At 47.3% G+C, this 27,374-nt stretch overlaps 1 protein-coding gene and 2 pseudogenes across 6 annotated transcripts in view; 2 read left to right on the plus strand and 1 right to left on the minus strand.

The window, feature by feature from the left end:
* Positions 1-153: 153 nt before the first annotated feature.
* Positions 154-27,374, minus strand: part of CUNH16orf96 (chromosome unknown C16orf96 homolog) — a 46,479-nt gene continuing 19,258 nt past the window's right edge. For 4 of the 6 annotated variants that reach the window (XM_036225339.1, XM_036225336.1, XM_036225338.1 and 1 more), the window contains 15 exons: positions 20,125-20,229; positions 19,274-19,354; positions 18,978-19,064; positions 17,414-18,869; positions 15,677-15,762; positions 15,261-15,371; positions 12,357-12,431; positions 11,754-11,918; positions 9,904-10,022; positions 9,124-9,186; positions 7,260-7,349; positions 6,140-6,284; positions 5,915-6,014; positions 5,639-5,674; positions 1,673-2,366 (listed from right to left, as the gene is read on the minus strand). In XM_036225339.1, the coding sequence (XP_036081232.1) occupies positions 2,038-2,366; positions 5,639-5,674; positions 5,915-6,014; positions 6,140-6,284; positions 7,260-7,349; positions 9,124-9,186; positions 9,904-10,022; positions 11,754-11,918; positions 12,357-12,431; positions 15,261-15,371; positions 15,677-15,762; positions 17,414-18,869; positions 18,978-19,064; positions 19,274-19,354; positions 20,125-20,226 (3,045 nt within the window). In that variant the 5' untranslated portion in view covers positions 20,227-20,229 and the 3' untranslated portion in view covers positions 1,673-2,037. Of the gene's footprint in view, positions 285-1,417; positions 1,632-1,672; positions 2,367-5,638; positions 5,675-5,914; positions 6,015-6,139; positions 6,285-7,259; positions 7,350-9,123; positions 9,187-9,903; positions 10,023-11,753; positions 11,919-12,356; positions 12,432-15,260; positions 15,372-15,676; positions 15,763-17,413; positions 18,870-18,977; positions 19,065-19,273; positions 19,355-20,124; positions 20,230-27,374 lie in introns of those variants that run through there. The other 2 variants (XM_016166580.2, XM_016166581.2) reach the window with 2 other exon arrangements.
* LOC118607467 lies at positions 21,181-21,296 on the plus strand (annotated as a pseudogene).
* LOC118607495 lies at positions 23,099-23,219 on the plus strand (annotated as a pseudogene).

Below are 27,374 nucleotides of genomic sequence, written 5' to 3' on the forward strand. Positions count from 1 at the left end.
CTGAGAGGCTGACCCTTGGGTGGTGGCCCAAGGAGGGACCAGTAGATGCACCCACCCACGTGGGACAGGCAAGGCCACCCTCCACAGAGGACACCGGGCCAGTCATTCTCATCCACAGTCAGAAAGATGAAAGATGAAAAATTTTATTCTGGGGAAAAGTTGCAAAAATACTCATCTGTGACATTGGGCTGGAGGCTGGGGCTGTACCGCCAGTGCCCACCGAGGCGGCACCAAGGCAGCATGGACCTGGGTCAGAAGAGCTTGGCCTCATTTGGACACGGTCCCTAGAGAAAGAAAAGAAAAGTTGGGGCTGGGAGTGGTCGCGGGTAAGGAGCTGGCGGAAGGGCTGGGGGACCATTAGGAAGGGAGCGGGCACATAGTGTCCCTGGATTCCAGGGGCCACCAGGTTCCATGCTAGTTTCACGACAGAGCCTGGAGCCCCCAGTCCTCCCCCAGGTCAGACTCCCGGACAGCTCACCCCCCACCCTGCCTCCTGACTCACTCTGCGATCCCAGGGGCCTCTAGTGGACGTTGGGGGGGAGTTATGCCCCAAAACTGCACAGAGGGAAATTTTTTTAGTCTTTGTGAAATGTGATAGAAGTGTCAGAAGTACACAAAAGACAGAGAGCACAACTGAACAAGCTAGGAAGGGGGAAGGAGGGCGAAGAAAGAGGAGGGATGGATGTGCCACCCAAGGGGAAGAAATCGAGCTGGGCATGCAGGATGCGGGACTGCAGGTGTGAGCTCTGCTCTGCGCTACTCTGTTCCACCAGGCAAATGGGCAGTTAGCCCGGGAACCAGACAGGTCACAGGACCCCAGCCCGGGGTGGGACGGAGCAGTCCTGATGGATTGCAGGGGCATCACTCAGAGTTCCTCAGGGATTAGCCAGAAGTAAATATAAACAATCAGCTTCTTTAAATATCCAATTCACAACAGTAATTTCTGGTGGAAATAATCAACTCATTTTTTTAAAATGCACACAGTAGACTTTGGTTCCCATAAGAAAGTTGGTCCTAGTAGAAATAATGGTCCCCCAAAGAAAATGGGTATCAGCAGGAGCTGGAACTGGAACTGATTCTGATAAAATCATTTCAACAAAATAAAAAGGAAAGTGATTGTTTTTTTAAAACTACTTTAACTGCGTTGTATTGAAGATTGGTCAAGGAATTAAATTGACTTAGTAGAAAATTCAATCTAGAAAGCTGTGTTCTCCATGAAATGTAGGATGAGGAGGATCGTGTAATGTGGTTTTACATGCAGAGAGTGAAAACAGCCACTGGGTCAAAATGAGTCCCTTGTGGAGACCCCTCCCCTACGTCCAGAGTCCCTGCTCCTTCCCTGGGCCAGAATCAGGGCTTGTTCTCAGCGACTGAGGGTAGCGGAGGGGACGATGGGGGTGCAGGGCACAGAGCTCACAGGTAGGTGGTCTCCTAGGCCGGCTGCGTGTTGGCTCGTGACACGAGGCGCTGAGGCCTTGAGTGCCTGGTGGGCCCTGGGGCCTGCTGGGGTTCCTGCAGGGATGGCATCAACGGTGGCAGCAGTGGCAAGGGCGGCAGAGACGGAGGACGAGCGGGTGTCACTGGGCGGCGGCCCGAGGGGGCTGAGTAGATGCCAGCATGGGGGTGTAGGGCTGGGAGGGGCAAGAGAGACCCATGACTTGCCCCAAGAACATTCTGGGTAGAGGCTGGCCTGACGGGTTCATCCCCACTAAGGAGAGAAGCCCCAAGATGGAAGTGCTTCACTGTGCTCACCTAGTCTCTGGCACGTTAAACTTCCTGCGGGGGGAGAGGGCGACCCACAATAAAGCACATTCCCCAGCCCAGGGTCACCGTGCCTCAGCTCTCTCCTCTTTCAAATGGGCTGCCAGTCCTCACCTCCCCCACCCGGGTTAAGGACTTGATGAGAAGGAAGAGAGCTCTGGACACTGTAAAGCACCCACGGATGCCTGGCCCATAGCAATATCAGGTGAGCTCAGTCCTCCCAGCCTGGCTCATAGGGCCCTTGGCAAAGAGGCCCAGGGGAATGAATGAGCTCCCTTATCCCACCCCTGAAGCTAACTGGACACCTGGGGACAGACACCAGGCCTGGGCCCCTGGGACAGCACATGGGCCAGGAAGCCTGGCTGAAGGGTGAAACAGGAGCCCAGAACAGCTGGAGGCCTGGCCGGGGAGCTGCTTGCGGGCCCTGGCAGAGTCAGAGCAGGTGCGAGATAGATGAGGTGGGGCAGCAGAGCCCCAAGCTGGGATTGTGCGACCAGGCCAGGATCCTAGCTGGGACAGGGAGCTGAGGGGCAGGTACTCACAGGGGTGGATGGCACCAAAACGCGTGTACAGGTTTCGAGTCGGGGGATGAGGAACCTTCGCGGCTTAGTGAAAAAGAGAGGGGAAGAGGCAGGAATGGGTGGGGGCTCTTCCAGAGTTTGGCTCCTCCCTGGAGGCCCTGCACCCAAACTGTCTTCTGCCTCAGCAGTTCCCAGCCTTTCTGGCACCAGGGATCAACCAGTGCTCCTATGAGAATCCAATGCCCCACGATCTGAGGTGGAGCTGAGGAGGTGGCTGCGAATATAGATGAAGCTTCACTTGCTCACCTGCTGCTCACCTCCTGCTGTGCGGCTGGTTCCTAATAGGCCACGGACAGTGGGGAGGGACTCACAGGTGCCTGAGCTAGGCACAGGGGTCTGAAGGTGAAGCCCCAAGCCTGGCACCAGCACAAGTTACAGGGTCACCAAGCTCCTTCCCATTCAGGACACCACTGTTTCTTCTGCATGGATGGCTATGTCCTTCCCTGGTTGTCCCCTGATGAGTCCTACCTCAAATAACCCTTCTGTGAGAATGACAACGGACATCTGAGAATGACCTCTCCCTGGTCATTCTCTCCATTCCCATGTTTCATCTTATTCACTTGCTGAATTTACTCATTTACATCTCACCATCCCACGGAGTAAAAACTCTAAGGAAGCAGTAACTTTGATTACACTGGGTTTCTCCTGGTGACTTCCAAATCACGCCTGGCACCAACAAGGGCTCAGGAATGATCAGGGCCATGTGGCAGCAGAAAGTGCCTCATGGATCTCCCTTCAAGACAAAACTCATTCAGCTGCAGGAAGCGCAGGGAGCTGACAGCCTTCACTTGGTAGCACCTGGAGTCTGGCAGCACTTCCTACCAGTGATAGGGGCACAAGGCCTGGGCATCTGTTGGGCAGTGTTGCCCAGAAGCTCTCCCCAGGCTGCTCTGGACCTTATCCAGTCCGTGCACTGTCTGCGGGTCTCTGCCTCCTCCCTCCCTTTCCTCCTCCTCTTTGTTAATGTCCTCCCCCTCCAAACCTCCTGCATTCCTTAACTCTGCTGCAGGGTCTATGACCTCGAGGACCCAACTGGGACCACCTAGATTCCCCATGAGCCTCTGGGATCCAGATAGCTGGGGCCATGTTCCTCGAACCTGAGTTTAGAACCACCACCCATGTGCTTTATGGGTTCTATGCAAGAGCAAATGCCTGGCTAAGGGGTGCTCCCTGGCCCCCACTCTGATCCCCAGTTGGCACCTGGATCCCTCCACAGGTCAGAGGCGGAACCTGCCAACCAGCAGACCAGTGAGACTATCACATTGCTTCCTTTCAAGGTAAGGGAGGTAAGCTCAGGGTACAAGTTCAAAGACTCACCAAGGCCTGGAAGCCCAACTGCTCACCCAGCACTCTCTGACATCCCCCACGAGCTTGGACTCTACATGTCCAAACTTGAATTCACCACCTGACCTCAAAACCTGTTCCTCCTGGTCTCTCCTCTGAGCTTTCCTGCTTCTACATAAGCCAGGAGACTCTCGACTGGAGGACATACCTGAGCCCTGGCAGATGGGAAAGGTTCTCCAGAGGCTCCAGGCTGAGCACACAGCATGTGCAGAGGCCCAGGGGTGAGAAACAGCCTGGCTCATTGAGAGAGAGTGAGTGAGCAGTTCCATGAGGCTGAAGGGAGGAGACAGATGAGGCCAGTGGCCAAGTGGCCCTTCAGATCAACCAAGGGATCCAGACTCTGAGGGCAATGCCCTTCCACAAGATGTCTGTGTCCTAATCTCCAGAACCTGTGAATGTCATCTTTTGTGGCAAAGGATACTTTGCAGATGTGATTCAATTAACGATTTTGAGACTGGGAGATAATCCTGCATTATCCAGCTGTGCCTGATGCAATCACAGGGAGGCTGGAGGGTCAGAGTCAGAGAAGGAGATGTGAGGATGGAAGCTGAAGTCAGGGTGATGCCTTTTGAAGACGGAGGAAGGGGCCACAAGCCAGGGAATGCAGGAGGCCTCTGGGAGGTAGAACTGGCAAGGAAACGAATTCTCCTAGAGCCTCCGAAGGAACCAGCCCTGCCTGTAAGCCTCACTTCGGATTTCTGTCCTCTAGAACTAAGACAAAGTCTGGGTTGTTTTAAGCCACTCAGTATGTGGTAATTCCTTACAGCAGCCACAGAAAGCTGACAGGTTCTGAACTAGGGAAGGGCCAAGTCAGGGGCATGTTTTAGGCAGTTCATGCAAAGCTGGTGGGGGTCACAGGGGTTGAAGAAGCATCTCCTACTCCCTCGGGTCTGTCTCCTGCCTCAGCACCCCTGCGGCCTCCTCCTGAGTCCTGCCCGTACTTAGCCTTCCTTCCACAGAGAGTCTCTGAAAGTCCAGCCTGCCGACAGCCCACCTCAGCAACCGTCCACCCAACTCCTGCTAGGGGCATCGCTCCCTGGGGATCAAGTTCTTCTGCCCCGGCTGGAGCTCCTGACCACAGTGCAGGCATCTGGAGACCATGGGCTGGACGGACACCCCTCTGTGACGCCCATGATGCTGGTAAAGGACTGGATGCACCGCAGTACCAAGTGGACACAGTAGGATGAACAGATAAATGCAGTTGGGACCAAGCTGGACCCGGGAGAGGCTCACATGGCTAGTTTAGGTTTGGATAGTGATTGTTTTGGATTAGACTGTTCTTTCAAGTAAACAAATGAGTGCTAAGAGCATACTGGTCAAAAAATCTGGCCACAGGTAGGCTTCTAATTGGTTTCTAATGCTAGACTTTGTTGCCCCTAAGCAGGAATAAAGCAGTTGAGGTGTCAGGATTCAGTCCTGCTCTGCTGCTTGGGCATCTTGAGAATGAATGAGCCATGGGGAGAAAAGCCCTTCCCTCTATGGGGAGAGGGGCGCTGCCTGGTGAATGACTAGGGACAAAGGCCAGGTGTATAAGATCTTCCTGGCCCCTCTGCCAAGGATGCCCTTACCTCATTTACTGTAAGGCCTCGCCAGGTTGCTGTAGGGCCTGGCAAGAAGTCAGCATCATTAAATATTAGCCGCCATTGTTATTATACTGCCTGGTGGTCCCTGAAACCCAGCCTGGCCCAGGGGGAGGACCTGTAGTGGGTTGAATGGTGGCCCCCAAAAAGACATGTCCCCTTGAACCTGTGAACGTAGCCTTATGTGGAGAAAAGGTCTTTGCAGATGTAATTAAGTGAAGGATTTTGAGATGAGAGCATCCTGGGTTAATCTCTGCACTGCAGGTGGACTCTCATCTTTGGTGGGGGCAGTGGCACCTCTCCTTAGGCCTGTGTCCTTTGCAACAAGCTGTTCTTGTGCCAAGGTCCTCCAGGTCGGCTATTTATCCTCACCTTTGGTTATCTGCTTACAGCCTGCTTCTCCCACTCCTGTAGAGAGACCCCAGGAGAACAGCTCATATTTTTACTCCCCTCTGTCTCCCTGGCACTTGGTACAGTGCCTGGCATACAGTAGGACCCCATTTTTTGCAAGTGGCTATGTGAAGACCCCCCCCCCCCGCTCCCGCTCAAAAAGGGTGCCGGCTGTGGGCCCTGCCTGCAGCCCCTCACACTGCCCAGTGAAGCCAGGACACCGGGCAGCGGTACCCAGGAAGGCCTGACGCCCCTCACCAGCCAGCTCCTCCACACCGGTCAGTGGCCGTGCCCCATCCTGGTTGTTCATTCGGCCCTTGTACAGGATCCCGTCCACTCCAAGGATGTCCACCTCCGCCTGTTGGACAGCCCATGCCCCAGGTCAGGGAGTGTCCTCGAGCCTCCCTAGTACATACAGAGGCCCAGCAGACAGAGCATGGCCTCCCTGGGGTCACCCGCTGCCCAGGCTGCAGACTGACTCACAGTGTCATAGTCCATCATTTCGGGGTCCCCATAGGGGTAGAGTGTCGACAAGTTATATGACTTGAGCTTAGCATCATTCCCAGGGCCGTCGCTCCAATCCTCATGGTCTCCAAGGTCCTGGAGCTGCTGGAGATGATGCTGTTCCCTGGGGCAGGACAGTGGGGTCAGCAGCCACCTGGAGACCCCCCCTGTCTCCGAGGAGCCTCAAGATGGGCTCTGAGGACCTGGCCAGCAGGGAGGGAAGACTGGAATTTCCTCCAGCTGTTTGGGTGGTACAGCTGGGCAGGCCTGGGGCCTGGTGGGTGGATAGAGATAGGCACAGTTGGGGCAGAGGGAAAAAAATCAAGGCCTGCCTTCCCCCAGACCACAGCCATCCCTGGAGGCCTGGTCTGGCCTGCCAGGTGCATGCTCTTAGCCCCTTGATCTCCAGAAAGAGTCATGCAAGGGAAGTGAGGACGGTGGGTACAGGCCTCCCATGTCCCATTCCCCACTTTGTGTGGCCATGGTTACTGTTTAGCTGTTTTCCCCTCACCTGGCTAGACATACGCACAGGTCTGGGGTGAGAAGCACCATGAAGTGGTGGGGTGTCAGGAGGGTGAGGTGCAGAGCTGGGACCCAGGGTGCCAGCTGGGTCCATCGGAAATCCTCAGGTTTAGGTACCAGCTCTGCCACTCACTACCTTTGACCTTGAGCAGGTCACTTAAGTTCTCTGAGTCTTAATTTCTTCAACTGTGAAATGGGATAACAACAGAATACACCACAGAGGGCAGGTGTAAGGATTTAATGAACTGTCGAAATGCTTAGTGCAATGTCTGGCCATAGCAAGCCTCGCCGAGAACCCATGGTCATTACATCCTCCAGTAGCAATCAGGCGTATTAATCCCGGCTTGTAGGAGGTCATGAGATTTAAATGAGAAACTCTCCCCTAATGGTCCTTGCCCCATAACGGTTGCTCAAAAAACATGTCTGTTCCTCTCCTCCATGATCATCTCACGCACCTGTCTGCTGTCCTGGCCAAGTCCCAGAACATCTGTCTCCCTTGCAGATGGCTGGGACTAGCTTTGGATCCTGGGACTGGGTCCTGAGTGACCTTCGTGGGGCAGGCCCCCAGCCTGCTTACCTCATCTGTTGCCGCTGCAGGTACTCATAGCTATTGGCACTGGCTGGCCGCTGTGACAGCAGGTGGGCCTTGCGGATGGTGATGAGATGCCTGTTGGAGGACAAGAGCTCAGTGGGAGGCATACATGGCTAACACTGGGCACCTCCTCCAGGAAGGCCACCCTCAAATGTGGCCTGAAACAAGGCTGCTCTGGGGAGCCCTAATAATCTTTGTAAGTCATAAAAAACAACTGTTCCGATTATAAAATCTAAAACCGGAATAGGTAAACCCTAGAAACAGGACACAGACTGGAGGTTGCCAGGACCTGGAGGGGAAAGGGAATGGGAGTGACAGCTAATGCGTAAGGGGTTTCCTTCCGGGGTGACGAAAACGTTCTAGCACACTAGAGGCGGTGGCTCACAGCTCTTGTCAATATATAAAATGCCACTAAACCACCTGCTTAAAATGGTTAATTTATGTTACGTGTATTTTCCTCAACCAAAAAATAAAGTAAAACCTCAGCCTTCTGAGGAGCCGGAACTGTTCTACATCTTGATCTGAGTGGTGGTTTACAGTAGCCACTGGCCATAGGTGACTATTTAAATTTACATTTAAATTAACCAAATTGAAATAAAATTTCAAATTCAGTTTCTCAGTTGCATTAGCCACATTTCAAGCGCTCAACAGCCACACGTGGCCAGCGGCTACTGCACTGGGCATCACAGCTACAGAACATTTCTGCATCTTGGAAGGTTCCACTGTATGGTGTTCTTCTACGACATGATCTGTTTTGGCTGATATGAACATACGGTAACTCATTGACCACTTCAGTTTGTTTTCTTTTTCCCTTTTTTTTTTTTTTTTACTATTATAAATAATGCTACAACTAGAGATCTGTTGTTCGAAAGAAAATTCTGGATATAGCTCCAAAGCCCGTCCATAAACATGGACTGGCACAGGGGCGTTGATGAGCTTCATGGGTCAGCAGGGCCAGGCTCGCACCGCACAGACTGTGGGTATTACAAGATCCAGCTCTTAAACTCTATTAGAGTATTGCTTGGCAGCGCCTCAGAAAGTTAACCATATGACTCAGCACTTCCATGGTTGGGTTTATACCCAAAAAGAATTGGAAATAGGTGTTGGAACAAATATATGTTCGTAGCAGCACTATTCACAAAGGCCAAAAGGTGGAAACAACCCAATGTCCACCAACATTATTAATGGATCGACAAAATGTAGTCTATCCATACAAGGTGATATTATGCAGCCATAAAAAGGAATGAAGCACTGACACAGGCTACGACGTGGATGAGCCTCAAAAACATTCTGCTCAGATGCAAGAGACGACGTAGTGTATGATTTCGTTTCTATGAAATGTCCAGGTTAGGCAAATCTACAGACAGAAAGTAGTTTCAAGGAGGGGGCGATGTGTCTGTGGTTTCCTTTGGGGACCAAAAAAAAAAAGTTTTGGAATTCGAGAATTTATTTACATCATGGTAAATAAATTAAATGCCACTGAATCATTCGCTTTAAAATGGTTAATTTTATGTTATGTGAATTTCGCCTCCAAAAATAGACTATAAAAATACCTATAAAAAAAAGTCTCACAAAGTCCTGCTTTCCCCCAGTTTCCTTCTATCCCTTTTCTTTTGGCGTCGACCCATTCCCTGGGACAGTGGGCACCAGACAAGGGCTGGTGAAAAAAGAAATGACGCTAGCCCACCCACGGACAGGGAACAAACGAAATGACATCTACAGAACGTGGATGTGCATATCAATGACGTTTCTTGAGCCTCACAGACACATAGGGTTGGGGTGTGTGTGTGTCTGTGTGCTCTCACATGCATCCAGAAGAGAGAGGGTGCCGCCTGGTGGCTGTACTCACGGGCCAGTCATCATCTCCACAGGCCGGTCGCAGGAAATGCATTTCACCCGCTCAAACAGTTTCCTGGGAGACACGCAGTGGTTAGCTGTGGCGCCCCAGCCAGGGTCTGTGAGGCCACTCCCTCCCCGGGCAGTGCTTAGGGGAGGCTGCAGGTCTGTCTCTACCTCAGGGCCAGAACTTCCTTCTACATCCTATACCCACTGGCCTGGCCCAACTCTGCTCAGCTTTGCTGGTCCCTGCTGACTGCTTTCTGCAGCGTCCTGGAGCAGAGGTGGGAAATTAAAGTGTGTGTAGTTTATCTCCCCGCCCCAAACATAATGGAGGTCTTTAAAACCAGGGACCTTCTGGAAACCCCCCTTCATGGTGGACATTGGGGGCATGAGGGGTGATTTAAGAATAGGAGCCCCCAGAAGCAGAGTCCCTCTGCCTGGGGTGCTGTCTGGATAGGATTAAGGGGCATGGCTCTGGTCACAGACCCCCTCCCCCAGGTGGCCATCTGCATGGCCCCTTCCCTCTCTGAGTCTTGGTTTCCTTATTTGTGGCAAAAGGGCTTTGGGGCAGATGGGCTCCTGGAGCCCCCTCTGCCAGCCCAGGCCAGGGTGACCCCCCTCTGAGTACCTGTGCTCTCAGCCCATCCCGACCCCTTTCCACACTCAGCTGGGAAGCCTGGCCTCCTCTCCCCATGTCTCTAGGTCTGGAATGCTTGTTCCCAGAATCCTCTGGGACCCCCCTCTTGTCTCCTCCCCAGAGAGGGCCCCCTGGCCTCAGTGAAGGGCTCACTTTCTAAAGCCAGCAGCACTGTCGGGGTCGAACCGGAGGCCTTCTATCAGCAGCTTCCTGACTAATTGCCAGACCTCCTCGATGTCTTTCTTTAGATTGTCCAAATCCTTGTGGGTCAGCTAGAACAACCAGAGGGAAGAAGACTGTTTAGTCAATTTTAATTCACACCCTGCATCACTCCAGAAAAGTATCTGCAGTAACCCGCCAAGTTACACAGAATATAACCAGATGGAACAGAAAAAGTGGGGTGGTTATGGAGAAAGAACCAACAAAGCTTGGGTTAAGGTTCGTACCCCTAATGCATGCTATTGCTAGGGGGGAGGTGCCCAGTGAGCTTCCCTGCAGCCAAGGGAAGAAACACCCTTAGTTACTGCCCCCAAACGATAAGGCAATCCCTGTGCTCAAGTGCAGGCCTGTGGGCCTGACAAACATCTCTCCCAATGGTCCCCAGACACCCGACATTCACACATCCAACACATATATTGAGTGTAAAGTATACATTCAGTAAATACTGAGTGTAAAAGTATATGACTTTTAGTATAGTCACAGAGTTGTACAACCATCACCACATGTTCGTCACTCCCTAAAGAAACCTCATACCCATTAGCAGGCACCCCTCATGTCCCCCCAAGCCATCAGGTATAGGCAATCACTAATCTACTTTCTGTTTCTATAGATTTGCTTATTCCAACCATTTCATATAAATGGAAATAGCCAATCTATGGCCTTTTGTGTCTGGCTTCTTTCACTGAATATGTTTTCAACGTTTATCCAGGTTATAGCATTCATTCCTTTCTATGGAATGAATAATTTATTTTATGGCTAGACTGTATTTCGTTTGTCCATTCACCAGTTGATGGACATCAGGCTATTATGATAATGCTACCATGAACATTCTCGTATGAGTTTTTACGTGGACATAATTTTTTGTTTCTCTTGGGCAAATACCTAGGAGTGGAAATGCTGGATACTGTGGTAATTCTGTTGAACTTTTTGAGAAACTACCAGACTGTTTTTCACAGTAGGACTTCTGAATTTTTAAAGTTCCTTCCAGTGTCCAGATTTTGGTCTCTAAACATGATTCCCACTAAAAGGAACCAGAACGCCATAGAGATGTGGCCAGTTCAGGTCTGAGGAAGGTAATGCTGGCAGTAAGCCTGGAACATCTTGTCATTTAAGAAAACAAGACAGCTATCTGATGACGAAGGGTCAAGTTGAAGGGCTCAGAAGCCACCTCTCAGGCCAATGATGAGACCATGAGAATGACAAAATAAGTAGTAACATAACTGATTGAACAAACTGAGTATATAAAAATCCATGATTTATGGTGACACTCATTAAAAAGAAATCAATAAAAATAGAAACCTTCACTTGCTACCATGTATTAGACATGGCTATTCCACCAATATCTTACCCTGAAAACTGGTCATTAAGGGAAATACTTCATCATAGTTCCTGCTTTTCCTCAAAGAACCATATTTCAGGGTAATCACCTCAAACTGATGAGGAACAGCTCTTCTTTACAGATTTCTAGGTGATAAATGTAGAAGCTACGTCTGTCTTGCTCTTCTGGGTCACTCGCTCTGGAGGAAATCAGCTGCCCTATGAAGGAGCCCATGTGATCAGGGAGTGAGGGATCTTGTCCAACCCATGTAAGGACATCATCTTGGAAGCGATTCCTCCAGCCCCAGATGTCATCTTGACTGCAACCTCATGAGAGACCCTGAGCTGCCCAGCTTAGCCACTCCCAAATTCTTGACCCTCAGAGACTGAAAGTTTGTTGTTTCAAGCTGCTAAATTACAGGGTAATTTGTTACGTGACAAGTACTAAACTATACATAGGAACTCACCTTGGTGCCCAGGTCCTTGTTGAGCTGCTTCACAGCCTTCCTCCAGTCATCCTCATGGGACAGGACCTTGCCAAGCATGCCCTGAATCATCTCATTCAGCTCCATCGCCACCGTCTCCAGGTCAGCTCGGTTTGCTTTGCCTGCCAGAGCGCTCCTGTCAGCTTTCTAGAGAGAGAAGGGACTCAGGGAGTCAGGGCTGCTGGGGTGGGAGCAGGAGGAAGCTGGGGGAGATCAGACCTCTTTGGTCAATTTTGTCTGGTTCTGGAACCTTGGACAGCTAGCCTTGGCTTAAATTCACCTCTGAGCTCCAAGTTGGCTCAAACAGTGGTCGGATCAAAGCCAAGGTTTTCTGTGACAGAGAAGTTGGGACATGATTTTTAAGTTCACATAACAAACTGTCACTAATTCTGCGTCACTGAAAATAGGAGTTGATGGGACAACTTTTGAGAAGCTTTCCCAGCTTTTCTATACAAATAAAAGTAGAAGGAGACTCAGAAATCTCTCTGCCAGGTTTTGTCTTGGGGCTGGATGATTCCATTTCTCTGGACCGGAGAGCTGGGGCTCAGGATGGGGGAGCAAGAGGATAGGAATCTGCTCACTCACCTCTCTCAATTCCTGCTCCATCATACTTTTGTCTGCCTTCTGCATTTCTAGGCTTTTTATTTGAGCACGGAGAACCTAAGAACAGAAGCAAAGGGCATGTCAACCACCCTTGGAAGCCCCAAGGGTAATGTCTGCCTCCCACCTCCACCCTTGCCATGTGGCAGGAAGGGACAATGAGGCCAGGAAGACAGCAGGTAGGGTGGGCACATGGGAAAGCGTGGGCTCCGGAACTCCAGGTGGCCAGATCAGAAATAAAGGAAAGTGGGACTTGGGACAAGCTGTCCTCTTGGAGGTGGCATCATGGAACTTTGCTGCACAGGAAAGCAGACCTGAGAAAGGAAAACACAAATCAATGCTGATGCTTTGGCTTAATTTTGATTTTAAATTATTGGGGTGACCTTGATCAACAAATGGCTTTCTAGATGTTTAAGGCAAGTTTACCTCTTCTGATCTGTACTGGGGTCCCGGAAGAACTGCAGTCTATTTATCAGCCAAGCACTTACATGCCACAGACACTGTATGCCACGTCTGGGGAAAACTCCTCATATCTCACCCCCATGTCTCCACGAAGAATCAACTCCCTCCATTAATTCTACCCTCTCTCCACTTGCTAGACTCTCCCTATGACAGCAGCAACAGCTAACCTGCTTGGGAAGAGCCTCACATCCTCTGGGCCATGTCCCCAGAGGGTGAAGTCACTTTTCTTCCAAAGCTGAAAATAGTCTTCTACTTCTCCCTTCATACCTGGTTTCCCTCTCACCCTTAGCCATAGAACCCCCAACTTTTAGAGAGCATCTGACCTCCTAGAATCATATTTCACAGCCTTCCTTATGACCTGGTGTGACCACTGAGGTGTAAACACAAGTGGATAGGTGTCTTCTTTGCTGCTAGCTTGAATTTAGAGTTAATGACTAGAGCCTTGAGGTGACCTTGTGAAAGGAAGTCACAGACCATGGAATTCTAGACCAGCTCTAGATCAACTATCTCTGACTTTGTTTCTCTGAGTTATATTGTTTCAGTCAGTTATTTGGGAGTTTATGTTATTCAAAGTTGAACCTAATTCTCATTAATGCAAAGCTCCATCACATCCACTTGTGAAGAGAAAATAATGTTTCCCGCAGAGTCATTAAGAAAGAGTTCTGTCCTCATTTATTGTCCTGCTGTGTTCTGAGTGGGAAACACTTGAAGAGAAGCACTCTAAGGTGATGGATGTTTCCATCTTGTCTGGATGCTGGTGACATGGGTGTACGAATAGGCAAAAATTAATCCACCTCTTATACTCGGACTTGGGCATTTCACTGTGCATAAATTATACTTTGATTAAATACACAAAACCACTGCTTACCTCCAAACACAGAAGAGCCTGGACAGTGTCTGTCCTGCTGACTGCTGTATCATCAGGGCTTAAGAAGGTGCAGGGTGAAGATGCACTAGCATTGGCTGAATGACTCAATGAATGAATAAGCGGATTCTCTGCATCGCCTGTTACGTTCTCGCAGACGGCCAGGTAAAGCAGTAACAGCTATTCCAGATGTGTCTGCAAGCGCTTCACTTCTCTACTGGAAGGGCTAGATGAGGCTGCTGATCTGTTGCACATGTTCATTGAAGAAATATTTAATGAAACGTGCATTGTATACAAAACCCTGTTCCAGGTCCTTCCAGGATTAATTTTTATAGGTAATTAATTCTTGTTGGCACGAGGGACAGGAAGGAAGTCGGGACAAAGGCTGCCTTGCTCCATTTGGCATTGTTTGGTGGGGTCTCATCCTCTCGAGCTTCTCTCAAGGGGCGATGACTACTTAGAGGCAGATTCTGTCATCCTACCTGCCCTGTGCTGAATGGACTAGCTCCAGTCTCCACCCAGGAAGGGCACCAATATATTCCTAGGACATGGCAACCTGGCTTTTTGAAGCAGTGACTAAAAGAGAGCCCAGAGTTGCCAGGAGATGTGATTCCTATCTCAGCACTTGCAAAGGTCTGAGCCTGAATCACTAGTCTCTTCTGCCTACATGGTCCAGGAGATCTCCCTTTCCCCTGTGCTTAGGCTGGAAACTGATTTGCCTTGCAGCTCTTTTCCTGTCCGAGTTGCCCTGTGTGGGTCCTGGCCGGATTACTCTGGGTGACCATTTTTGGAGGGGAGATATGCCAAGGGCTTGTCTTGGTCCTCCCATTTTGCCCTCCACACCCTAATGTATCCCACCAACAGCCCCCTCAATGGGAATCAGAAGACCCCATGGAAACCAACTCGGGTGGTTTGGTTTGAGATTGTGTCTCTTTCTACTCTGGGGGAAGGTCATCTGCTACTGGGAATGACCTTGATCCCTTCTCTGAAGGTCTCGGACACCTCTGGGACAAGGCACGGACTGGACTGGTCCTGAGATCCAGCTCAGCAAGTCAGAACCCCTCAGGCTCATGAGCGGTGTCTGTTGGAGTTAGCCCCTGGCAGGGGCTCTGTATCCATCTCAGCGCCTCTCATGTCAGCAACTCTGCTGTTCTGGAAAGACTCCGTGGTGCTGATTGCTCAGAAACAGGCCAGTTGAGGAGAAACGTTACAAGCCTAACAGTTGGCGCAAGAAATCCTCTTATTCATTCGTTGATTCATTCAGCACATCTTCAGCCTTCACTCTGACCAGGCACCCTTCTAAGGCCGGGTGACCCAATGGTCAACAAGATAGACACCATTCAGGCTTTTCTGTTTACTTATGTGTGTGCTGCTTGTTGCAGGGGGCTGGGTTTGTTTGTTTCTAACTGAAGTGTACTTCCTATTCAAGCAATTGCCAGTGAAATTGTCCACCAATTTTTCCCTGCCTTCGGGACATCTGTAAAACCTTGAGGAGGGTCTGAATATCCCAAAGAGGAACCATCCCTTCAGTGTCCTTCCTGGGCCCACCCAGCCTTCCGAACCTTTAAATCATCCAGGCGAATCTGGATCTTTTCCACTGTCCTGTCCAGCACTATGTAGTGATCCTTCATCACTGCTATTTGGTGGCCCCAAACTCTCTCGAGTTCCTCCTCCTAAAAGGGGGAGACAGATACCCAAGGTCTCTACTTTCTGACGTTGCCATGGCAAGGATGGGGCTTGAGAAGTGTACCAGACCGGGATATCTCCAACCGGCCATCTAGGACACTCGCCCACCCCCTGGGACCCCAGCTGGAGCAGTTCACCTCACCTCCACAGGGGGGCAGCTGCCTTCCCACTGCCCCAGGCCTCCTTTCAGCTACAAGACAAATGCTTCACCTGGTTCTGGGTCATGGAGTCTGCCTTCAGCTTGCCTCATGGCATCGTCTTAATAAAAGCTCTTTCCGCCTGGGACACTGACCTGCATCCTGGATTTCTGGAGGCTGACAATTTTTTCTTGCAATGCGTCCACTGTTGTCCCAAACTTGGAAGTGATTCCCATATTAGCTGAAAGCAAAGGAGCAGGCAGATATTGGTGGCAGGGATGGGAGAAGATGCTTTGTCTAGAGCCCCACCTGCTTTTGTTAAAGAGATGTCTGAGGCAGCACTGTCTAGTAGAGAGCTATTGTGAACTTGGGGACCTTTGAAGTCATTTAAAATTTTCTAGTAGTCATATTTTTTTAAAAAAAATCTAAAAAGCAGGTGACATTAATTTTAACAAAAGTTTATTTAACCCAATATATCTAAAATAGTATCAGTCAAAAAATTATTATTGAGTCATTTTATATTCTTGTTTCCATACTAAGCCTTCCATATCCATTGTGCGCTTCCCACTTAGATAGAGCATATCTGAACTTGAACTTGCCCTATTTCAAGTGCTCAACAGCCATGAGTGTCTCTTGGTTATCATATTAGACTGAACAGGACTAGGGGAAAGTCTCCCAAATTCATTCCCCTCCACAAAATAACCCCAAACAAAACTTTAAAGTACCTTATTTATAAGTATATTATCCCACCACAAAATAGAAAGGAAGATTTAACAAAAAAGGAGAGGAGTTAAAAAAAGGGAAACTATATCCAGTCCAGACAAGAGGCCAAAAAGTAATATACAAGACAGAGCTAGGAGAGTCTGAAAAATCACAGCCAAGATACATTTACAAAATAACCAAAGTTTTCTTAACAAAAATGGCAGCTGCTCAGAGGTAGAATTTGGGCTATTATGGCTTTATGTTTTAAATTTAAATTCATGACTATCAGAATCTTAGCTGGGCCCCAGTATTCACTGATACCGATGTGGTTCTTTGTAGCTCTGTGGAGTTCTACTTTCTCTTTTCAAGAGTTGTGGGACAGCACTGCCCATCAGGGGTGGCACTGAACATGGGTATGACTTAAGTTAATTCAACTATTGTACCCGGCAGGGAGCAAAACCGCAAGATAATGAATGACTCAGACAGGGTGGGGCAGTGGATCTCACAGTGCGTTCCCAGGCCAGCAGAGGGCTGCAGCAGCACTTCCCCAGGAAGCATTAGAAATGCACATTCGTGCTCCCCCTCCCCTCAAATCACCTGAGAGAAACTCTGGAGGTGCCACCCCCCGCCCCCCCCCCGCCCCCGTCTGTGCTCCACCAAGCCCCTGAGAGGTATGGAGCGCTCAAGGTTAAGAACCACCCGAGTTATATCCTCAGTCAGCACATAAGCATCACAGGCATGAAACGGGAGCACAAATCTACTGGTCCCACTGCTACTCAGACCGTGACTGTGGTCTTTAAGAATCCGCATGTTTGCCTGACAGTTTTTTTAATTCCGAATTGATCACATCATCTGGGGTCTGTTCAGCGCTGCTGGGCATGCTGGTGGATCCGGACTGATCAAAGCACTGTTGCGTGGTACTGTGTTTTATGGGCAATTTAAAGGGAGATTTTGAAGAGTAATTTTGACTCTAAATGCTCCTCTCCCCTAAGATAAGACCTTGCTGTACATTCATTGTAAAGAATAGACTAGACTAGTAAGAGGCTGATGCTTACACTGAAGGAATAAATGGCAAATGGTTGAATGTAGATTTTGTTGGGGCAGCTAAACAAAGGAGAGGGGGTGCTTCCTGAAGGCCACAGGGAGGGTCTGAGCCCTTGCCATCCTTCTCAGAGCCAGGCTGGGCCTACCTAGGTAACTCAAGCGCTGTTGCAGGTTGGTTGACAGCTGGGAAAATTCTTCTTTCAGGGAGTCGTGTCTAATGGGCATCTGGGCTATGTGGTTCATGGAATACTGGACGGCTTTCTTCTTGTCTTCAGGAGTCACAGCCTGTTGGGCGGCTAGCATGGCCTGAGACAGGGCCGTATCAGGAGGGATAATACTAGAAGAATATAAAGAACTGATTTCTTCATAGTCCATCTCCTGTAAGTTTTCCATCTCGTTTTCACTGGTGAAGGCCACGGGGGTTGTGGCCCCACGTATAGACCCTGCGCCCATGACGTCTGCCAAAACCCCTAATGGCCCAGATGCAGCCATGGTCGTTGCTACAGAGGCCAATTTGGTGGCAGGCACATCCCTGACAACCTTGCTGGCAGCCTCAGCTGCCTGGGCTGCTGAAGCCGCAGCAGCTGCATAGGTGGCAGCTGCAGCGGCTGCAATGGCAGCAGTGGTTTTTACTCGCTGAAAGGCAGACCGGGGACTCTTGAGGGGTGCTTCTTTGGAGGCCTGAGCCTTGGGAGCTTTGTCCTGAGGGACTTCTATGTACTCTAAAGAATATTCTTCATCTTCCTCTGAGACAGCTGGGAGCTGCCCCGCCTGGTGAGACTGTAACCGTACATGACGAGGCCAAGCCAAGCCAGGTTCTGTGGCTGGTCGTGGGGCCCTGAGGCCCCGGAGTGGAGCAGACAGAGGACCCAATGGGCCTGGGCCAGGCTGGAAGTAACGTAGTCCCTCTAAAGGCCCAGTGCTAGGTCTGGGCAAGCCTCTGGGAGGAGGCCAGCCTCCTGAAGGTGGCCAGCCTCCTGGTGGTATGGGCTGAAGGCCCGGGGCTGGGGCAGGTCCAGGCCCAGGCCCAGGGACTGGAACAGGGGCAAGCTCAGGTCCGTGCACAGGCCCAGGTCCAAATGTAGGCCCAGGTCCAAATGTAGGCCCAGGTCCAAATGCAGGCCCAGGTCCAAATGCAGGCCCAGGTCCAAATGCAGGCCCAGGTCTGGGGGCAGGCCCAGGTGTGAACATAGGCCAAGGTGCTAGCGTGAACCCAGGTGTCGGACTGGGTTCCAGCATGGGCTCCAGTGCAGACATGGGCTCAGCCTCTGGCCCTGGCACAGAACCAGGCTCAGGTCCAGGTACAAGTCCAGGCGTGGGTGCTGACTGAGGCTCGAGCACCTGAGGCTGGCCCAGCTCCTCGGCCCCTGTGAATGGAACTGCCTGGGCAGACTCCTCCTCCTGTAGTTGGCCTGGGGCCTTGTATTGCCAGATGGACTCCAGGAGCCTGGGGAGTTGGATGATCTCTGGGACCTGGCTGTGATCAACTCTCTCGAGGTATGTGGTAGTCTGGGGAAGGTCAGTGTCTTGGAGCTGCTCTGCGACCTGCCACAGCTCAGAATCTTCCAGCTGTAGTGAAGCAGCTCCCTGTGGAAAAGTTCCCTGCAGAAAATGGGGCTGGGCTGGCCAGGTCTGCTCCAGGGCAGCTCAGCGCTCACCCTACCCACTCCCTCACCCCTACTTCCCTCTCCTCTATCCTCCTTCACTTACTGAGGTGAACATGGCCTCATGGAGGCTGCTCCAGAGTACTATGTCCTCAGCTCTGGGGATGTTGAGAATCTTTTTCTGAAGACTCATCTGTGGGGTGAGGGAGGGGGTTAGGAATGAGGGGTGTGAACCCGGTTGGGCATGATGCCTTTGGCTGACTCCCTTGTCCACAATCCCCTCCAAACTTGCAAGTAAATGAGCCTTTGCAGATCGTGTTCTCCTTACCCCTCCACATCCCTAGCACCCCTGAATCTGGAGGTCAGGTGACCAGGGATGAAGGACAGGCGCAAGATCCTCACCACGTCCTGTTGCATCTTATTCATCTTCTGGTTCTGCCCCTTCAAATCTTCAAAGGAAGTGTCTATTTTTTCCAAGTGTATCTGTCAATAAGCCAAACCCATGGGTCAGGGGTACAAGTTCTGGTCCCAGCTATGCTTTTCCCACTATTCAAATACAAGGACTTAGCTCTAGGTGACTAAGAGCTGGAGAAGGAAGAATAGATTTCAAAGCAAGTGTTTCCCAGAGTGTGAGAAAAGGATAGGAAAGGGTTCTCTGGGCACATACATTTGGGAAATGGGCTTAAAAAGCATTCAATGGGTTTTTGTAGAGTAGGACTTCTCAGAGCCTTTAAAGAGTTTTTAATGGGCTGGGTCAATGTCCTTGTGGCTATGGAGGGAGCCAGAATGTAGGCCTGTGCTAGGTTTACTCCACTTCTCAATTAGGATAGAGCTTGAAGAGGAAGAAGTGCTCTCTTTCTCCTAAGTTGATGGAATATAAGCCTGGGGTCACCAAGACTTGGAGAGTACCTGCCTGAATATGACACTAACCCAAACTAAAATCATCACTGAATGAGAGATGTTGATGTGGCATGAGCACCTAGATCTAGCTGTACCTGAAGGCCTCCCTGGACTTCTTAGTATATGAGACAATAAATTCTCTTATTTTGCCTACACTAGAATGAACTAGGTTTATGTAACTAGCATAGCATGGTGGAAACCATGGAGAGTTCAGGGGGATGGACCAAGTGGCTGGGCCACATCAGCCTCATTCTCTTGCCCCCAGGGCTGTGTTCTTTGATTAAGAATGGGCTTCCTAGATTTATCCTGTCACCCCAACCACCAGAGGTCTGAGGATGCTGGGGAGGGTCTACCTTATCAAACATGGTCTTCAGCATGTCCACATCTTTCCTTAGGGTTTCCGTGGTTACCTTGAGAGCATGAATGTTGGTGAGCAAATCCTGCAGGGTCTTCATAGACTGAAGAGGGAGAGAGGAGGGGAAAACATGAAGTTGGGTGTGGCTGGGGGCAAAGGCAAGAGAAGTGTGAAAACTCTGAAGACTGACATTGTCCAAGAAGTCCTCTGGGCTCTCCAAAAGCCTAGGCTGGAACACACTCAGAGGCCAGCAAATGACATTAAAGTCCACAGTGCTCTGATCGCTCAGGTGGCCTGGGTGAACAGGAGGCAACCCTGTGTTTGAATGTATTCAGTAACAGGAATCACTCATAGTGAAGCATCTCATGCCCTTGGGTGGGAGCCACTGCAGGATAGGCAAGGGAGTTATGACGGGATTTACATTTTTAAAGGGTCCTTCTAGCAGCGGGTGTAGATTGGCCCTGGGACGGTAACAGGAGAAGCCGGAGGACCAGTGAGGAAACTTCCAGACAAGAGTTTATGGATGCAATGCCGGGCTCATAGATCAGTTTTACCACTGACTGGGGCTGTTATTGAATCTTTCTAAGTTTTTGATTCCTCAATCATAAAATGGGTATGAAAAAAATTATGTACATAAAGGGGCTAGCACACCATACTAAGCAAAATAAGCCAGACAGAAAAAGTTGAAAATCACATGATATCACTTATATGTGGGATATAAACCTAAAAGCAACAAATAAACAGGACCAACAAACAGAGACTCATGGACATGGACAATGGACTAGTGGTTACCAGACGGGAGGGGGCAGAGGGGAGGTAGACAGGGGAAAAAATTTAAATCTTTTCTTCAATATAATTAATTAATTAAAAATATATGTAAGATGCAGAAAGAAAGAGCCATTCCATGGGGGGAGGTGGTTTCCTAGGAGGTATGCTGCTTTATTCAAATAATGACAGATGAGAATGGTGTGGGGAAAACATTAATTTCTATTTTAAAATATTTGTTATTGTGGTAAAATATATATAACAAAGTTTACCATTAAAAACAAAAGGGGTCTACGGCCATGCTACCCTGAACGTCAATCCTGTCTGATCTCGGAAGCTAAGCAGGGTCAGGCCTGGTTAGTATTTGGATGGGAGACCATCTAGGAAGACCAGGTGCTGTAGGCATGAAAAAAAAAGATTGTAAGCTGACAAGGTCCTAGCAATCTGTGAAGTCAACCAAGGGTTGCCTTGCCTAAAATAAATGAATACATAAAAATAAATAAGTAAATAAATAAATAACAATTTTTATGAAAGGGGCCTAGTACACTGCTAGGCATTCAACTAACAAAAATTACTAATAGTATAATGGTACAAGTCCTTCTTATCAGTAATTATATTAAATGTAAGTGAATTAAACTTCCCATTAAGAGGCATAGATGGGCTGGATGGATTAGAAAACATGATCTGAACTTAACAGTGTTTTATAAGAGACATATTTTAGATTCAAAGATGTGAATAGGTTGAAAATAAAAGGATATAAAAAAATATACCATGTAAGCAGTAACCAAAAGAGAACTGGAGTGGCTATACTGATACCAGACAAAATAGATTTCAAGGCAAAAATTGTTACTAGAGACACAAAGAGACATTTATAATAAGATAGAGGGTAGATCCATCAGGAAGATACAATAAGTATAAACATATATGCACCTAACAATGGAGCCTTAAAATACATGAAGCAAAGACTAACAAAACTGAATGGTGAAACAGACATTTCGATAAGAATAGACTTAAATACTGCATTTTAGATAATAGATAAAACAACTACACAGCTCAGCAAAGAAAAAGATTTGAACAATGCTATAAAGCAGCTAGACATAACAGACATCTATAGAACACTCTACTCAACAAGGCAGAATACACATTCCTCTCAAGCACACATAGAATATTCTACAAGATAGACCATATGCTAAGCCATAGAACAAGTCTCAATATATTTAAAAAGCACTGAAGTAATACAAAGTGTACACTCTGACTACAATGGAATTAAATTAGAAATCAATAACAGAAGTTATTAGAAATCCACAAATACATGGATATTAAACAACACTCTCCTATATAACCAATGGGCCAAAGAATAAATCACAAAGGAAGTTAGAAAACACTTTGAGATGAATTAAAATGAAAACACAACACATCAAGATTTATGGAATGCAGTTAAAGCAGTGTTTAGAGGAAAATTTTAGCTGGATGTGACTATATTAACAAAGAAGAAAGATCTTAAATCAATAGCCTAAACTTCCACCTTAAGACACTGGGGAAAAAAAAAAAAAAAAACAGAGTAAGCTAAACCTAAAGCAAATAAAAAAGTGAAACAATAAAGATTAGAGTGGAAGCTAATAAAATAGAGAATAAAAAAATAACAGAGGAAGTCAATGACTAAAAGCTGGTTCTTTGGAAAAAAAATCAACAAAATTTGCAAACCTGCAGCTAGATTAACAAAGAAAAAAAGCGATAACTCAAATTATTAGAATCAAAAGTGAAAGAGGGAACATTACTATTGACCCTACAGAAATAAAAACAACTATAAAGGAATACTAACTGCATACTAACAAATTAGGTAAGTGGGACAAATTGGACAAATTCCTAGAAAGACATAAACTACCAAAATGACTCGAAAAGAAATAAATAATCTGTGAAAAAATTGCAGGAGTAATACAAAATACCTAATAGAAAAGCCCGGGCCCATATGGCTTCATTTCTGACTTTTATCAAATATTTAAAGGAGATTTAATACTAATTCTTCACAAAATTTTCCAAAAAATAGAATTCCAAACTCATTCCATGCATCTAGTGTACTGATACCAAAATTAGACAAAGACATACCAAGAAAACTAAAATATAAATGCATAAATCCTCAATGAAATACTAGCAAATAGAATCCAACAACACATTGGGTAAACAACCCAGTTAAAAATGGGCAAAGAGTCTACGGCCATGCTACCCTGAACAAGCCCGATCCCATCTGATCTCGGAAGCTAAGCGGGGGGTATGGCCTGGTTAGTACTTGGATGGGAGACCACCTAGGACGACCAGGTTCTGTAGGTGTTAAAAATAAAAAAACAAGAGATTGTAAACTGTGAAGGTCCTTGCAATCCGTGAGGTCCCCCAAGGGGTTGCCTGGCCTAAAAAATAAAAATTAAATAAATAAATAAAATTAAAAATGGGCTAAGATCTGAATAGACATTTCTCCAAAGAAATGGCCAATAAGCACTTGAAAAGATGCTCAACATCATTAGCCATCAGAGAAATGAGATACCACTCACATCCACTAAGTTGGTTAGAATCAAAAGTCAGATAATAGTAAATATTGATGAAAATGTGGGGAAATTGGAACCTTCATACATTGTTGCTGGGAAGGTATAATGGTGCAGCCATTTTAGAAAACAGTGTAGCAGTTTCTCATAAGATTAAACAGTTATCATAAGACCGAGTAAGTCCATTCCTAATGATACACCCAAGAGAAATGAAAACATAGGTCCATAAATTTGTACATAAATGTTTATAGCAGCTTCATTCATAATAGCCAAAAAAGTGGGAACAACCCAAATGTCAGTGAACTGACAGATGAATAAACAAAATATGATATATTTGCAATAAGGAATATTAGTCGTAAAAAGAAATGAAGTACTGATGCTAAAAGGATGAACCTTGGAAAGGTTATGGTCAGTGAAAGAAGCCAAACACAAAGACCACATGTTGTGTGATTCCATTTATATGAAATGTCCAGAGTGTGCAAATCCATAGAGACAGAAAGTAAATTAGTGGTTGCTTATGGCTGAGGAGTAGGGTGAGGATTGAGAGAATAGAGTGGTGATAACTAAAGAGTGTAGGGTTTTTTTCTGAAGTGACGAAAATATTCTAAAATTGATTGTGGTAATGGTTGTCCAACTCTTTAAATACAATAAAAACTATTGAACTGTACAATCTTTTAATGGGTGAATTGTACAGCATGTGAATTACATCACAATAAAGCTGATACATACATACATACATACATACATACATACATACATACATAGCACCCCATGTTCTTGGATTGGAAGACTTCCCAAACAGATTCAGCTAAACCCCTATAAAAAGGCCAGTTGGTTCTTTTCAGCAGAAATTGACAACCTTATCCTAAAATTCATATGCAAATGCGAGAGACTCTGAATAGCCAAAGAATCTTGAAAAAGAACAACAAAGTTGGAGGACACACTTACTGATTTCCAAACTTTCTACAAAGTTACAGTAAGCAAGACAGTGTGGTACTGGCATAAGGAAATTCATATATATATATATATATATATATATATATATATATATATATCAATGGAAGAGAAATGAGAGTTCAGAAATAAACCTTCACATTTACAGTCAATTAATTTTTCAATAAGGGTGCCCAAACAAATTACTAGGGAAAGAATAGGCTTCAACAAATGGTGTGGAACAGCTGGCTATCCACACACAAAAGAATGAAGTTGGACTGCTACCTCACACCATATATAATAATTAACTGAAAATGGTTCACAGATCTAAATGTAAGAGATAAACTATAAACTATTTACTCCTGTGTTCTAGAAGAAAACATAGTAGTAAATCTTTGCGACCTTGGTTAGGCAATGGTTTCTTAGATATATCACCAAAAGCATGTGACACCCTTTACCCCCAAAAAAGGAGAAAGAAAAAAGAGATAAATTGGACTTCATCAAAATTTAAAACTTTGTGTATCAAAATATATACCATCAGGAAAGTGAAAAGATAACTCACAGAATGATAGAAAACATTACAAATCATATACCTACATCACATATTCAGAATATATAAAGAATTCTTACAACTTAACAACAAAGAGACAAATTACTCAATTAAAAGTGGGCAAATAATCTAAATAGATATTTCTCCAAAAAAGATATACAAATGGCAAATAAGCACATGAAAAGATGTTCAATATCGTTAGTCACCAGGGAAATGCAAATAAAAAAACACAGTGAGACAGGCTTCACACCCACTAGGATGGCTATAATAAAAAAGACGGACAGTAAGAAGTGTTGGTAAGAAGTGTTGGTGGAGAAATTGGAACACTCATACACTGCCAATGGAAATGTAAAATGCAATCTCTTTGGAAAACAGTCTAGCAGTTCTCCAAACTTGAAACATAATCATATGATCCAGCAACTCTGCCTCTAGGTATATGTCCAAGAGAAATAAAAATATGTTCACAGAAAAACTCGTACGCCAATGTTCATGGCAGCACTACACACAATAGCCTACAGATAGAAACAGCCAAATGTCCATCAACTGATAAATTCAATTCTATACAACGGGATTTTACTTGGCAATAAAAAGGATAAAGTACTGATACATGCTACAGCATGAATAAACCTTGAAAACATGGTAAGTGAAAAAGTGGGAGCTGAAGGAGGAGCAGGAATGGAGAATGACAGCTAACGGTTCAGGGGTTTCGTTTTGGGCTGTTGAAAATGTTCTAAAATTGAGTGTGAAAGTTACATAACTCTGTGAACATTCTAAAATCACTAAACTGTATTGAAGTATAGCTGACATACATTATATGACTCCCCACTCTAAATGAATGAATTTTCTGGTATATGGAATACGAATCAATACAGCTGTAAAATACAGCATTTTTATTTGAGAGACATGTGGGGTGAATTTCGACAGTGTCTATTAGATGGTATTCAGGAATTACTGTTAATTTTATTGGGGGTGATAATGGTATCATGGACAGGCTTTACGAGTCCTTATTGGCTATGGAAGGAAAATGCTTTTCAGAGAAAAAGCATTGTGACCTATGCACAATGTTTCCCTTCGCCCTGTCTCCCTGGGAGTAACCAGAGGACCAAATTACCTGAGGAGTCATCCTGCCCTCACATGGCTAAGTAACAGGGCAAACCCAGAAAAGAAGGTGAACCTTACTGGCTGCTCCATGGGGTAGGGCTGCACACCAGAGGAGAAAGATGATTTGCTCAGGGGGTGCTGCACTCACATGATAGGCAGTTACAGGTTCCCCCACCCCAGCCAGACCCAGCCTGCTTGCTACACGCCTGGGGACATGTAGTGAACTTCAGTCTCGGGAGGAAGGGCCAGTGGAGGGGCTCTGGGGAAGGGTCAAGGTCTGGACTGCGTTGGTGGGAAAAGAACCCAGAAGGGCCCACATGGCCCCTCGGGACGAAATCAGGGCTTGGATGGAGCCAAGTTCAAGGGAAGCAAGCGCAGAAAGCTGTCTTTCCCGGAAGTGGACCCCAAGGTGTGTGGAGCCCCAGCAAGCTCTGGCAGCTGGGCTTGTGCAGACTCGCACTCATCTCTGCTTTCTGTCTCTCTCTGAAGAGGGCTTCAAGGATGTAGCTTCAGTGCTTGAAACTAATTTAAATAAACAAATACTAATTAAAAAAAGAATGTAGGTTCTGGCTGAGGGCCCAGTGCTTGCTTACAAGAGGCCTGGAAGGGCCCACCCGATACAGGGGTTCAAAGCAAAGACCCCCTAGGACAACCAGTTAAACTGGTCTCTGTGGCCCCAGAGGCCAGAGCTTTGGGAAATGGGAATGCTCATTTGCAGAACTAGGAATGCGACAGTACTTCCTGGGACCCTGGGAGGGGGCTGCCGACCTAAGAACTTCATTACTGTTATTGCACCAACTTCGACTCTGATTCTCTAAATCCCCAAAGTGTTTCCCATGCCTTTGTTATGAAATTCTCAAAAACCAATTTAAATTTAAAATCATTTTAATTGTGGGATATACAGTAGGAGTTTGGGGTTGAGGAGGGAGCTCTGAAAAGAAAAAATTTTAAAAAGCAACACTAGGTTGTTGCAGTCCCCTAAGGGGATCCACGAGTTTATTTATGGAAACAGAACAATTTTAATAACAAACAGCTGACATGGTCCTTCATACTGTCCTGTGAGGCCAGCGGCCAGGGGTCATCATCACAGACAAGATAACCAAGACCTCAAGGAGACGCGGACTTCCAATGCAGCTTTCTAAAACTCACGTTTAAAGCTGCCTGGGAGATGCCGACGGGGCCTGGAAACCTGCAGTTCTGGGAACATTCCCCAGGTGGGGCTGGTGCACGAGCAGGCACACGAGGTTACGGAGATAACCGCGCAGGGAGCAGGGGAGCCAAGGTTTTCCAACTCAGCAGTTCTCAACGGGATGGTTTGGTCCCCGGCAGGCATCTGGCAATATCTGGAGACATTCTAGGTTG

Source organism: Rousettus aegyptiacus, unplaced genomic scaffold, assembly GCF_014176215.1.
Source record: "Rousettus aegyptiacus isolate mRouAeg1 unplaced genomic scaffold, mRouAeg1.p scaffold_m13_p_8, whole genome shotgun sequence".
NCBI classification, from domain to species: domain Eukaryota; kingdom Metazoa; phylum Chordata; class Mammalia; order Chiroptera; family Pteropodidae; genus Rousettus; species Rousettus aegyptiacus.